The 15,134-nt window shown below is 44.5% G+C and overlaps 1 protein-coding gene across 1 annotated transcript in view; it reads left to right on the top strand.

Moving 5' to 3' along the window:
* Positions 1-15,134, top strand: part of LOC144504568 (plasminogen-like) — a 118,872-nt gene that overhangs the window by 86,654 nt on the left and 17,084 nt on the right. Inside the window, exon 13 of the mRNA XM_078230120.1 lies at positions 7,093-7,189. Coding sequence (XP_078086246.1) covers positions 7,093-7,189 — 97 coding nt within the window. The remainder of the gene's footprint in view (positions 1-7,092; positions 7,190-15,134) is intronic.

Below are 15,134 nucleotides of genomic sequence, written 5' to 3'. Positions count from 1 at the left end.
TATCCTAATACTCCTGGCATAAAATTAAATACTTGCAGTCTTTCTCTTTCTGTATCCAGCATTAATCCTAAATTTACAACCCTCGTTTTCACTGCAAGAATGGAGGCAAACTGGCATTTGGCAAACTTTGCCATGTTAGCTTTCTTGTTGATTAAAAATACTTCCGATCACTGAGTCTAAGCTTTGAACACACCCCTTAATTATACGCCTCTCCTTTGTTTTGCCCTTCAATTTATATTTCCTGTTCCAAGAGTTTTTAGTTGGGATAGACAGCCAGTGGAATACTGACGAAAGTGGTGTGTTTTAATTGCATGGTTCATGAACTGTGCTTAAAATGCAAATGGCAGGGTCCCTGAGGAATGTGCTGTGACATAATACTTGCAACAGAGAGTACAATTGTCGTTGTGTACCCTATGATTTTCTACCCATTACAACTCATGAGATGGAATTGTAGAATAGTTACACTCAGAAGGAGGTCATTTTGCTTGGTGCCTACATGTCAGCTGTTTGCAAGAACAATTAATCTCGTTCCATTCCCCACCTTTTACCTGTGGTCCTGCATTTCGTTTTGTTTTCAAATAATTATCCAATTCTCTTTGAATTTGCTTCTACCCTACTCTCTTCAACGGTGGATTCCAGATCCTAACCGTATATTGAGTAAAAAGGTTTTTCCTCATGTTGCTGTTGCTTCTTTCAACTTAAATCAGCGCACTTTGGTTTTCGACACTATTGTCAATGGGAAGTTTTTCCCCTATCTATCCTATTCACACCTCTGATTTTGAGTACCTCTATCAAATTTCCATTTAAACTTCTCTCCTTCATGGCTAACAGACCCAAATTCTCTGATCTAAGCATGGAACTAAAGCTTCCCATACCTGAAACCATTCATGTGAATCTTTACTGCATCTTCTCTAATGTCTTCTGATCCTTCCTGAAGTGTGGTGCCCAGAATTGCGTGTAATACTCCAGTTGAAGCTGAACTGTGTTTTAAAAGGTTCATCAAACCTTCCTTGTTTTTGTAGTCCATGTCCTAATTTATGTAAACACAGTAAGAAGTCTCACAACACTAGGTTAAAGTCCAACAGGTTTATTTGGTAGCAAAATCCACTAGCTTTCGGAGCGCTGCTCCTTTGTCAGGTAAGTGGGAGATCTGTTCACACACAGGGCATATAAAGACACAAAATTGTAAATTGAGTTTACAATTTAGAAACCTGCCTCCCTCCTCCCCCGCTCAGAGAACGATCTGGCCTCACTTCCCCCCCACCCCCCAGACAACGATCTGACCTCACTCATCCTCCCCCCCAGAGAATGTCTGGCCTCACTCACACCCCCCCCCCTACACCCCCCGAGGAACATCTGACCCGCCTCCTCCTCCCTCCCCACCAGACAATGATCAGCCCCCCCACCACCAGACAACGATCAGCCTCCTCCCCCACCAGAGAGACATCTGACCCGCCTCCTCCTCCTCCTCCCCCCAACCAGACAACGATCTGGCCTCACTCCCCTCCAACCCCCCCCCCCAAACCAGAGAATGATCTGACCCGCATCCTTCCTCTCCCCCCCCACCACCCCCCCCCACCCCCCCACCCCCCCCCCCCACCCCCCCCACCCCCCCCACCCCCCCCCCACCCCCCACCCCACCCCCCACCCCCCCCCCCACCCCCACCCCCCCACCCCCCACCCCCCCCCCCCACCCCCCCCCCCACCCCCCCCCCCCCACCCCCCCCCCCACCCCCACCCCCCCCCACCCCCACCCCCCCCACCCCCCCCCCCCACCCCCCACCCCCCCCCCACCCCCCCCCACCCCCCCCACCCCCCCCACCCCCCCCCCCCACACCCCCCCCCCCAAATGCATTTAATCACCGTTGCGCCCGTTTCGGGCATGAATCGGATCGCCGCCATTCCCGGGTTTTGGTAAAGTGGCAATCTGCGCGGATGCGGGTGCGGATCGCATTAATGGCCTCACACCCGTCTTTACCACGTTTTCGCGCCCGAAAACGGGCGTGACGCAATGGTAAAATCGGGCCCTCTGTTTCCTGTTAGCTAACTAATCCTCTATGCATGCTAATAATTTCCCTTTCACAAAACCATGTTTGCTCTGCATGATTGTATTTATGACTTTCTAAATGTCCTACTATTACATCCTTAAAAATGGATTCTAGCATACATTATGACAGATGTTTGGTTAACTGGCATATATTTTCCTGTTTCCTGTCTCCTTCCTTTCTTGCAATTTTTTGTGTCTTCTACAGTGAAGACAGACACAAAATATTCACCATTTGTTTGTTTCCCAAGTATAATTACCCAGTCTTACCCTCTAAGGAACCAACAATCACTTTAGTTACTCTTTTTCTTTTTAAATACTTGAATAAATTCTTACTGTATTTATATTTCTAGCCAGTTTTCTCTCATACTCTAATTTTTTCATCATTATTTAAAAGTTGTTCTCAGCTGATTTTTAAAATCAGTTCAATCTTCTGACCCACCACTAATCTTCACAGTATTGTAAACTTTTTCTTTCAATTTGACACTATCCTTAACTTCCTTAGTTAACCACAGATGGTACATTCTTCCTATACAGTCTTTCTTTCTCAATGAAATATGACTTTTCTGAAAGTTATGAAGTAGCTAATTAAATGTCTGCTACTGCTTCTATACTGTCCTACTTTTTAATCTTTTTTCCCTGTTCACTTCAGTCAACTCTCTCTTCATGCCCTTAAAATTTACTTTATTTAAGTTTAAGACACCAGTCTTAGACCCACACTTCTCATCCAAAAGTTAAATATGAAATTCTATCACATTATGATCACTTTTGCCAGGAGGTTTATTTTATGTGAGGTTATTAATTAATCCTGTTCCATTGTGCTTAACCAGGTAAATAGTGTGCTCCTTGATAGGCAGCAGAATGTACTGCTCTAAGAAATTGTCCCGAATACACTCTATCAACACGTCTTCCAGGCTACCTTTGAAAATCTGATTTGTCTAATCTATAGGAAGATTAAAACCACTCATGATAATTGCAGTATATTTCTGACAAGCCCCCATTATTTCTTCCTGAAAACTCTGTCCCTCAGATAGGGAGCCTATAAACTACTCCCTCAACTGACTTCTTACCTTTGTGATTTCTCATCACAAACTGATTCTACACCTTGATCTTCTGAACTAAAATCATCTCTCACTGCTGTAATAATGTCATCCTTAATTAACAGAATTATCCTACTATCTCTTTCTTTCTGTCCTTCCAAAATGTCAAACACCCTTGAATATTTACATCCCAGATTTGGTCACTTTTCAACCGCATCACTGAAATGGCTTTGATTTGATTTGATTTATTATTGTCACATGTATTAGTATACAGTACAAAGTGTTTGCTATACAAACAAAGCATACCGTACATAGAGAAGGAAAGGAGAGGGTGTGGAATGTAATGTGGAGCTGATGACGCCGGAAATCCGGCGGCTGGAGATGCACGCAAGCCATGGTGCCCAGCGGGGAGCCCGTTGCACAGCCTCTGCTTATGTCTCACGGCCAATCGCCCCCATTATTTTTGTGGTTTCCTTGTAATGTGGTAACTGCTCAAGCTGGCATTCTGCCACCACCACTATATCACTGTAGGAGGGCCTGCAAGGCAAAGATAGAGATCATGTACGATAGACAGTATTTAATTTAATTCCTATCAGCTATCTGCAAGGACAAATTGTTCTCAGCACAAAGGACTATCGACAAAGGTGAAGATGATGATGTGCAATGAGACATATTTAATTAGTAATCTCATCATAAAATATCTTCTGGGAAAAGGTGCAAACTTGATAGGCTGAGGGGTCTCTTCTGCACTGTATGATTCTATGACAATACAATTGAATTCCATATGAAGTTTGCATGCGACATACTCCAGTCCAAAATAAGAACTTTGACAAAACCAATTACTTGGAAAGAGGGGAGACCTGGCTAAGGTTGTGTGGGTAGTAAATAACAGTGAAAAACATTTAAAGAAACAATTCAAAGTGTTCAAAGATACAATCCTATAAAGAACAAAGAATTAACAACAGATCCATCCATAGTTTACTAGATAAATTTAGGATAGTATTAGAAGAATAGGTTTACAATGATGCAAAAATGGCAGCAATTCTGAGGATTTAAAACCAGTGAAGGGCAACCAAGAAGTTGATAAAAAAGGGAAAAAGCAGAATAGAAAATAAACCAGCCAGGAATATAAAAAAAAGATTGTAACTGCTTTTACAAGTATATAAAAAGAAGAATGGTTAAAATGAGTGTTGGTCCCTAAGGGGCCGAGAAAGGAAGCTTTATCATGGGGAATAAGAAAATACAGAGCAATTGAACAAACCATTTGTGTGTCTTCACAGTAGAACGCTCAAATTTCATACCAGAAATAGGGTGTAACCAAGAGGCAAGTAAGATAAGGTGATTCATATGGAGAGTATTAGGAAGGTACTAAAAGTGACAAATCTCCAAGACCTGATGGTCCACATCCTAGGGTTCTAAAAGAGGTAGCTTCAGAGATAGTTGCTGCATTGGTTTTCATTTTCAAAATTTCTCGGATCCGGGAATGCTCCCAGCAGATTGGAAGTTAGTAAAGGTAACTAGGCTATTCATAAAAGAGGGTAAGAGAAAACAGGAACTGCAGACCAGTTATCCTGATTTCAGTTGTCAGGAAACTGCTGGAAGTGGGGGTGGGGGCAGTCAGACATCGGTGGGGGGTGGGGTGGGGGGGGGGGGGGGGAGGTGGGTGGAGGTGGTGGGAATTCCAGGGGGAGTGAGGAGGCCAGACATCAGGAGGGGGTTTCGGACACGGGTGGGGGGGTGGGGGGGTCAGACACTGGGAGCAAGATACTGGGTGTCAAACATTTTTGGAGGCTCCAGTCATGTTGGGGTGATAAGGGCTCTGATATGTTGCAGGGAATGGCAGGTTTAGATATCGGGGGGAGGGAGGGTGGGGGGTTCCAACCTGGTCATGGGGTGGGGGTTGGGTCACAGGGATAGGTACCTTGGTGGAGGGTGTTCATCCAGCAGTAAGGATACTCCAGTAGCAAGCAATAAAAGGACTAATTTCACAAAGTAAATCAAAGAGGTTTAATAAAGAAACTTCATTAGAATACCATAAATATTCTCCATAATCTCCATCTGCTTTCTATTTATACCGGATCAGCTGATCAGCTGAACACCACACCACTTGGTTACCTTGATTATATTGTCTACCTGGTCAGCTGACCCTGACATAATTGATTACATTATAACAGAGGGCGGCGTGGGTTGGCCAGACATTGAGTTGGGAGGGGGTTGTGGGTGTGAGTGCCTTGGCTTCCGGCCTCTTATTGTGCTAAGATTTGCTTATCCATCCCGTGATGGTCTTTACATTTTGTGTCTTGTGATTGTTAGCTGGGTTCCCACAGTACTGGCTACAAAGAACAAAGAAAAGTACAGCAAAGGAACAGGCCCTCCAAGCCTGTGCTGATCATGATGCCCTAACTAAACTAAAACAAAACTTCTGCCAAATGCAGCTTAACCAAGATTTTATATAGCTGCAAAATGATTTCCCAACTCTCGTACTCAATGTCCCGGCTGATGAAGGCAAACATGCCATATGCTTTTTTAGTCACCTTGGCCACCTGTGTTGCCACTTGTAGGGAACTGTGGACCTGCATGCCCAGATTCCTCTGTATGTTAATGTTCCTAAGGGTTCTGCCATTTACAGTATAATTCACACCTAAATTTGATCCTCCAAAATACATCATCTCACATTTGTCCAGGTTAAATTCCATTTGACATTTCTGTGCCCAGGTCTCCAATCTGTCTATATCCTGCTGTACCCTCTGACAATCTCTGGCACTATCAACAACTCTACCAATCTTCGTGGGGTCATCTGCAAACTTACTAATCAAACTACCCACATTTTCTTCCAGGTCATTTATACATACTACAAACAAGAAGTCCCAGCACTGATCCCTGTGGAACACCAGTAATTGCAGATCTCCATTCTGAAAAACGCCCTACCCTTCCACCACTACTCTGTCTTATATGATCAAGCCAGTTCTGTATCCATCTCGCCAGCTCACCTCAAATACCATGTGATTTTAGTTTTTGTACCAGTGTGCCATGTGGGACCTTGTCAAATGCCTTACTAAAGCTAAATACCCATCATGCCTATATGTTGGCTATATTTCCCATCATGCTCAGAAGGAGCTCTCATAACTACACTTGTCAATTGCAAAGCCTGTAATGCACATTTCAATCACATTTTAAGGTTACCACAGTTCAAAATAGTTTACAATTACTTACCTGGAAACAATAATCATTGTTGCTTCTCATAACTGGGCACTGTCCTATTCTTACCCCAACAATGCAATGAAAAAGTCAGGAAGTTAGAAAACCAAAGAGCCAAAAATACTTGTCATACCAGAAGAAATTAGTCTGGTTCGGTGAAGATAAGGTAATCTACAATAGTGTTGTCTGATTGGACAAAAAATTATAAATAGATTCTGATCTACTACTGATAGTCAATGAATCTGACAGGCATGTGAGATTGGTTACTGATGACTGAGGTGCCTAGGTCCTAATCATGGAACCCCTACAGTGCAGAAGAGACCATTCGGCCCATTGGCTCTGCATTGGCCCTCCGAAAGAGCACCCTACCTAGGCCCACTCCCCCGCCCTAACCCCGCAACCCCACACATTGATCATGGTCAATCCATCTTACATCTAGGACACTAAGGGGCAATTTAGCATGGCCAATCCACCTAACCTACACATCTTTGGACTGTGGGATGAAACCGGAGCACCCATGCAGACATGGGGAGAACATGCAAATTCCACATAGACAATCACCCAAGGCTGGAATCAGGCCCGGGTCCCTTGCGCAGTGCTTTCCACTATGCCACCCTTCTGCTAATCTCTGCTATTCTCTGAATTACTTCACCTCTCACATTTCCTTTAAGACACACCTTAAAACCCACCTCTTTGAACATGGTGCCAAATTCTTTCTCTTATGAAGTACCTAGGGATGTTTTTACTGCATTAAGAATGCTATATTAATGGAATTTGTTATTGGGCCAATGCATATTTTTATAATTGTAGTTCTGCAGAAATCCCGATGCAGACCCTGATGGCCCATGGTGTTTCACAACAGATTTCCAAAAAAGATTTGATTACTGTTCTGATATTCCCATATGTGGTAAGTGCTACTCTGGATACATTTCATAAAAAGGCATTTGTTAATCTTGACAACTTATCTCTGCGTGACACATTTCCGCAGTGTAAGTGTTGAAACAGTAAATAGATTATGCATGTGTCTTACTTTCCCCTGTAGGCTAATAGTTGTAACCGGGTTTTCTGCTCAATATATTTATATGACCAGAGGCTGAGGCCATTGTATTTTCATAGATTGGAAAGTCTACTCTTTTTCCTGTTTTTTTTTGATCATATGTGGGAGGGCTGGGTGATTGGGGTGAGTGGGTGAGGGGATGGTGGTTCAGGAAGCCAGGAAATGCAGGTATTGTGGAGGCTCCACCCAATTTAACAGTATTACCCTCAGTTGAATTTATTTCTCCATTTCTTGGTGGGTGGTGGCCAGACTGAGAGACTGTCAGGCAAGTTCCAGGAGAAGAGAAAATTTGAAATTTTCCTGAAGACATCAGTAACATTTGTTCCACACAGGTATCAGGCAATGACCATCCCCAACAAAAGAGAGAATCTAACCATCTCCCCTTGACATTCAATGGCAACACCATCACTGAATCCCACGTCATGAATATCCTGGGGGTTATCGCTGACCAGCAACTTAACTGGCTACAAGAATAGGTCATAGGCTGGGAATTTTGTAAATGTTTGACTCCCCAAAGCCTTTTTACTATCTACACAGCGCAAGTCAGCACTGTGATGGAATTCTCCCCACTTGCCTGGATGAAAGCAGATCCAACAGAACTCAAGAAGCTCAACACCTTCCAGGAAACAGTTGTCCATTTAATTGACATCTCATCCGCAAGCTTAAACATTCACTTTCTCCACCATCTGCGCACAATGGCAACAGTGTACTTCTACAAGATGAACCACAGCAACTAGAGGCAACAAGCCTCTTTTGACAAACTCTTAATCCCTACTACCTAGAAGAACAAGGACAAGGCACATAACATCCTGATTTGGAACCATATCGCTGGTCTTACACTGCCGCTTGGTCAAAAAGCTGGAACTCCCTAATAGCACTGTGGTTTATCTACACCGCATGGACTGCAGCAGTTCAAGAAGGTGGCTTGCATCTACCTTCTCAAGGACAGCTAGGGGTTGGCAATAAATGTTGCTCTTGCCAGCAATAGTCACATTCCGTCACCAAATATATAACAGAAACTATGAACAAGTTATGACTGACAGTCTGGAATCAGCCATGTGGGTGGCACGGTGGTACAGTGGTTAGCACTGCTGTCTTACAACACCAGAGACATGGGTTCAATTCCGGCCTTGGCTGATTGTCTGTGTGGAGTTTGCACATTCTCCCCATGTCTGCATGGGTTTCCTCTGGGTGCTCTGGTTTCCTCCCATAGTCCAAAGATGTGTGGGTTAGATGGATTGGCCGTGCTAAATTGCCCCTAAGTAAATCTGTGGGGTTACGGGGATAGGGCTTGAGTGGGATTGTTGTTGGTGCAGGCTTGATGGCCGGATGGCCTCCTTCTGCATTGTGGGGATTCTATGATCATCCTACAAACCTCCTGCAGTTGTATTGATGCTGGAGGACCTCCCTAGACTGACATTATCATCAGATGTGCTGTGTGCCCTGACATTCTTCCTGCAGAGTAAGAAGTCTCACAACAACAGGTTAAAGTCCAACAGGTTTATTTGGTAGCAAAATCCACTAGCTTTCGGAGCGCAGCCCCTTCGTCAGGTGAGTGGGAGTTCTATTCACAAACAGGGCATATAAAGACACTAACTCAATTTACAAAATAATGGTTGGAATGCGAGTCTTTACAGGTAATCAAGTCTTAAAGGTACAGACAATGTGAGTAGAGAGAGCGTTAAGCACAGGTTAAAGAGATGTGTATTGTCTCCAGACAGGACAGTTAGTGAGATTTTGCAAGTCCAGGCAAGTCGTGGGGGTTACAGACAGTGTGACATGAACTCAAGATCCTGGTTGAGGCCGTCCTCATGTGTGTGGAACTTGGCTATCAGTTTCTGCTCAGCGACTCTGCGCTGTCGTGTGTCATGAAGGCCGCCTTGGAGAACGCTTACCCGAAGATCAGAGGCCGAATGCCCGTGACCGCTGAAGTGTTTCCCAACAGGAAGAGAAAACTCTTGCCTGGTGATTGTCGAGCGGTGTTCATTCATCCGTTGTCGTAGCGTCTGCATGGTCTCCCCAATGTACCATGCCTCGGGACATCCTTTCCTGCAGCGTATCAGGTAGACAACGTTGGCCGAGTTGCAAGAGTATGTACCGTGTACCTGGTGGATGGTGTTCTCACGTGAGATGATGGCATCCGTGTTGAAGATCCAGCACATCTTGCAGAGGTTGCTGTGGCAGGGTTGTGTGGTGTCATGGTCACTGTTCTGTCCTGTCTGGAGACAATACACATCTCTTTAACCTGTGCTTAACGCTCTCTTCACTCACATTGTCTGTACCTTTAAGACTTGATTACCTGTAAAGACTCGCATTCCAATCATTATTTTGTAAATTGAGTTTGTGTCTTTATATGCCCTGTTTGTGAACAGAACTCCCATTCACCTGACGAAGGGGCAGCGCTCCGAAAGCTAGTGGATTTTGCTACCAGATAAACCTGTTGGACTTTAACCTGGTGTTGTGAGACCTCTTACTGTGTTTACCCCAGTCCAACACTGGCATCTTCACATCATTCTTCCTGCAGGTCAGGGACATTGCTAGCTTATTCAGTACCAATAAGGTAAGAGAGGAGAACATCTTTTCTAATACGAGATCGATGCTGTTGAATCACCTTTCTTTTGGAAACTAGGCTGCTGTGGTCCGGTTTCCTGGACTCACTGAAGTTAGATAACAATTGAAACTATTATGCCTTTTAATTACCACCATTCAAATTAATTATATTTTTGATATAAAATGCTGGCACTTCATTGATTGTATTTCGTTCAGCTCTCCATGTAGCTGGTGGACTGACACATTGTTACTCAGCATTTGGTTGCAGTGCAACAGTGGATGTGGTACACTGGGGTGTTTCTTCACATAACAAGAAGTTCCTCGCTCTTTATGAATAATATCACAATATAACAATCAAAATATATGCAAAGTGCCAGACAAATTTTAATACAAATAAGTTGATGCGCACAGGAAGGAAAATTCATGACACAGGTACTCCATGCATTGAAACTCAACATCCAATAGGGAACAAATACAGAGTAGCGATGAATAAAGCCAGCACAATCTTTGAACTACATTGTCAAAACAATAGAATGCATCAGGTGAAGTAGTGACCAAATTGAACTGTGCTGTACAGACTACAGACCAGGGGCAGGATTTTCCAGCCACGAGGATGGTCCGGAGTGGCCGAAAGTCAATAGACTTTTGGCTGGGACAGCATGGCAAGGATTTAGTCAGCCCGCTGCGCTGCTCAAGCCAGGAGACAGGGCGCGAATCTCCCAGGCACCTTTTTGTAGTGTGGTCAGCTCCGCACCAGAAATTGGCCCAGAGCTGATTGTCATATGGAAATGACAATTTCCACATGATTAGCAGGCCTGGGATTCTCTGGGCCTTCTAGCGTCTCCCCTCTCCCCTCCCTGGGAGACTGGGAGCAAGGGGGGGGGGGTGCCCCTTGGTTAGTGTTGGCCTGGCAGTGCCAGCCTGGCACCCTGGCACTGTTCAAGGTGCAAACTGCAACTGCCCATGGGGCAGTGCCAAGGGTGTGGGGCCAGAGGGGGTGGGGAATACTGGAGGGCAGGGTCTATTGGGGAGTGATCAGTGGGGGGAGGGACCCACTGACACTCTGCACTGGGATCGGTGGGAGAGGGAAGGAGGAGGCAATTGGGACTGGTCTTTGGGGGGATTTCGGGCCTGGTCATCTGGTTGGGGGGGCGGTTTGGGGCTAGCAATTGGGGATGAGTGGGAGTCGGGATGGCCATGGGGGGGAGACGGATGGGGCTGACCATCGGGTTGGGGTAGATCGGAGCTGGCCCAGGAGGGTTGGGGAGATAGGGGCTGGCCCAGGGCGGGGAGTTTGGTAGGCCAGCAATTAGGGGGGGGAGTCAGGAAAGCCAGCAATCAGTGGGGTTGTGGGGAAGGCCAGTGATCAGAGGTCAGCGATCGGGAGGCCGCGATTGGGGAGACCAGTGCGCATGTGCCGATTTCTGCATTGATAGATTGGCGCATTGGCGCATGAGTGACTCGCTCAGCACTATGCTGCTATCCTCTTGGCTGGGAGGTGAATCACACGATGGCACTCTGTATTGCTCAGGGTGTTGGAAATATGTTCTAGTAAGTACGCCCAAAAACCAGGTGGGAAACACTCCCGCTTTCTCACCCATTTGGGCACTTAATTTTGTTTTGGGAGAACCCCAGCCCATATTCCCTGGTGCGAGTCCCACCATCGTGGGGCTGTAAACTGTGGCCCAGGTTTTGAATACTGAGTGCAGTTCTAGTCACTAAAATATGAGGGAGTGTAGAGAAGAGCCTTGAGGATGATTCCTAGAGTCAGAGGTGTGAATTATGAGAGAAGAATGGAGAAATCAGATATTTATGCTGGAAAGGAGACATCTGTAGATATGATAGTAAACCGAATGGAAAGTTTAATGTGGAATAATACTTTAACTTAAGAAATGGGAGTAGAAGTAGAGGCAGAGGTTTAAATTAGTAGAAAGCAACATGAGGAAAGATAACAGGAGGTTCTTCATGTGGATAATGAACAACACTAGGAATGGACTTACAAGCAGGATAGTAGATCATTAATAGTCTGAACCAAGTTGATGCAGCAACAGGGTGGAGTAGGGCAAAGGATTTGGATGGACAAGTTATTATTATTATTGCTGGTTATCCCTCACTAGCAAGGTTGTTGATCTTCTTGAAACTGATTCAGGACCTGCAGATTTTATGGCATGCAGGCTACTTGTTGTCATGTGGAATGTCTTGTTGTGTATTATCTAACTTTTCCTCTTCACTTTGTTGTTGTTGTTTTGTCTCAAAATGCTGGGACCCTTTCCACAGACTGTGCCACCTTTTGCCCTGTCCAAGGCAATGGTCTTCCAGAAATTATACATTTCTTCATGTTGCCTTTCAGCACGTCCTTGAAGCACTTCTTCTGACCTCCTCTGATGCTTCAACCCTGATTGAGCTGTGGGAAGATATGGAGGGACGATTCTCCCCAAACAATTCTAAGTGTCGAATTCACGTAAAAACTGGAGTAAATCACGCTGTTTTTTTCAGCAGGAGTTTAAAAATGAATCTACAAGCATGTGGTTCCATTTTGGCCTTTTTGGTACGAGTTAGGCATCTCCCAGGAAGTCATTTTTAAAGGCATGTAGATCATCATACCAGAGTTCATGAGACCTGAAACTCTTCAACAACTTCATCACTCGTATATAGGCAAAGACCAGATGAGAAGACACGGAACAGAGACAGTCTACTGGCTGAGTATGAACAATGACATTATCAAGAAGTGCAGGAATGTCAAGAGCACATGCCAAGTCTGCACAAAGAACCACTAACTTTGCTATCCATCCTTGGTCCAAGATCGCATCTGACCTCCTTCATATCCAAGCACTGACTTGATCATCAACTACTTTACCAAGGACCCATTATTCAACAATTGTACAATGCATCAAGCACAATTGTTGCGCACACACTCAAAATGCTATTTTCAGTTTATATATTGTGCCTGGACAGATCATTGCAGGACGTATGAGAAGTGGAATATCAATCGCACCACTTCTTCTCCTCATTACCCTAGATCTAACAGACTAGCTGAAATGGATTATTCACAAAGTGAAATCCTTAACTCTCAAATGTAGAAAGACCAAGCAATATCTATGCAGTTTTATGAAGGAATAACCAAGAAGGTAGATAAGGGCAGTGCAGTCGACGTTGTCTGCATGGACTTTAGCAAGGTCTTTGACAAGGTCCGCATGGCAGGTTGTTGCATAAGGTTAAATCTCACGGGATACAGGTAGCCAATTTGATACAAAATTGGATAAAAGCAAATTACTGCAGATGCTGGAATCTGAGACCAAAAGAGAAAATGCTGGAAAATCTCAGCATGTCTGGCAGCAACTGTAAAGAGAGAAAATAGCTGATGTTTCAAGTCCAGGTGACCCTTTGTCAAAGCTCTAAATTGGTGACATAGTGGACAGTGAAGAAGGTTATCTGGGATTGCAACGGGATCTTGATCAATTGGGCCAGTGGGCCAATGAATGGCTGATGGAGTTTAATTAAGATAAATGTGAGGTGATGCATTTGGTTTAATCGGGCAGGACCTACTCAGTTAATGGTAAGGTATTGGGGAGAGTTATAGAACAAAGTTTGTTTTTTATTTTTATTTATTAGTCACAAGTAGTCTTACATTAACACTGCAATGGAGTTACAGTGAAAATCCCCTTGTAGCCACACTCTGGCGCCAGTTCGGGTGCAGTCAGGGAGAACTTAGCATGGCCAATCCACCTAACCAGCACATTTTCCAACTTATGGGAGGAAACCAGAGCACCCGAAGGAAACCCATGCAGACACGGGGAAAATGTGCAAACTCTACACAGACAATGACCCAAGCCAGAAATTGAACCCAGGTCCCTGGCACTGTGAGGCAGCAATGCTAATCACGGTACCACTGTGCCCACCTCTACTTGATCAAGATCCCGTTGCAATCCTAGATAACCTTCTTCATTGTCCACTATGCCACCAATCTTGGTGTTATCTGCAAACTTACTTAACTTAAGAGATCTCAGAGTACAGGTTCATAGCTCCTTGAAAGTGGAGTCACAGGTGGACAAGGTGGTGAAGAAGGCATTTGGCATGCTTGGTTTCATTGATCAGAGCATTGAATACAGGAGTGGGACATCTTGTTGAAGTTTGTACAAGAAATTAGTAAGGCCACACTTGGAATACTATGTACAGTTCTGGTCATCCTACTATAGAAAGGATATTGTTAAACTAGAAAGAGTGCAGAAAAGATTTACTAGGATGCTACCGGAGACTTGATGGTTTGAATTATAAGGAGAGGCTGGATAGACTTGGGACTTTTTTCCCTGGAGCAAAGGAGGCTTAGGGGTGATCTAATAGAGGTCTGCAAAATAATGAGGGGTATTGATAAGGTAGATAGTCAACATCTTTTCCCAAAGGAAGGGGAGTCTAAAACTAGAGGGCATAGGTTTAAGCTGAGAGAGGAGAGATACAAAAGAGTCCAGAGGGGCAATTCTTCCACTCAGATGGTGGTGAGTGTTTGGAACGAGCTACCAGAGGTAGTAGTAGAGATGGGCACAATTTTGTCTTTTAAAAAGCATTTAGACATTGGTAAGATGGGTATAGAGGAATATGGGCCAAATGTGGGCAATTGGGACTAACTTAGTAGTTAAAAACTGGGTGGCATGGACAAGTTGGGTCGAAGGGCCTGTTTCCATGCTGTAAACCTCTATGACTCATTTACAATGCTAGATCTGAGAGTGACAACTTTAAGAGCACCTATTTCATCACTAGCAGAGCTCATGTTTGGCCGAGCAGTGCATACAAATCTACTTACTCTTAGCCATTCTACCCTCAGAAACTAGACAGTAACTTTTACAACCGCATGAGAAGATGACAAATGTGCATATTAAAATATGGGTGCAGAATTTGCAGTTGGGATAACATGTTCACATCCAGAATCCCAGATAAGGTACATAGCAATTAGACAAGGTGACAGGATTTGTTTATAACCAACATCCTATGAAGTAATTACACACAAAGGCGCAACATAGAACATAGAACATTACAGCGCAGTAAAGGCCCTTCGGCCCTCGATGTTGCGCTGACCAGTGAAACCAATCTAAAGCCCCTCTAATCTACGCTATTCCAATATCATCCATATGTTTATCCAATAACCATTTGAATGCCCTTAATGTTGACGAGTACATTACTGCTGCAGGCAGGGCATTCCACACCCTTACTACTCTCTGAGTAAAGAACCTACCTCTAACATCTGTCCTAT

Source organism: Mustelus asterias, chromosome 15 (genome assembly GCF_964213995.1).
Source record: "Mustelus asterias chromosome 15, sMusAst1.hap1.1, whole genome shotgun sequence".
In the NCBI taxonomy this organism is placed as follows: Eukaryota; Metazoa; Chordata; class Chondrichthyes; order Carcharhiniformes; family Triakidae; genus Mustelus; species Mustelus asterias.
The sequence above is the reverse complement of the archived record's forward strand: the minus strand, read 5'-3'. Positions and strand labels throughout refer to the sequence as shown.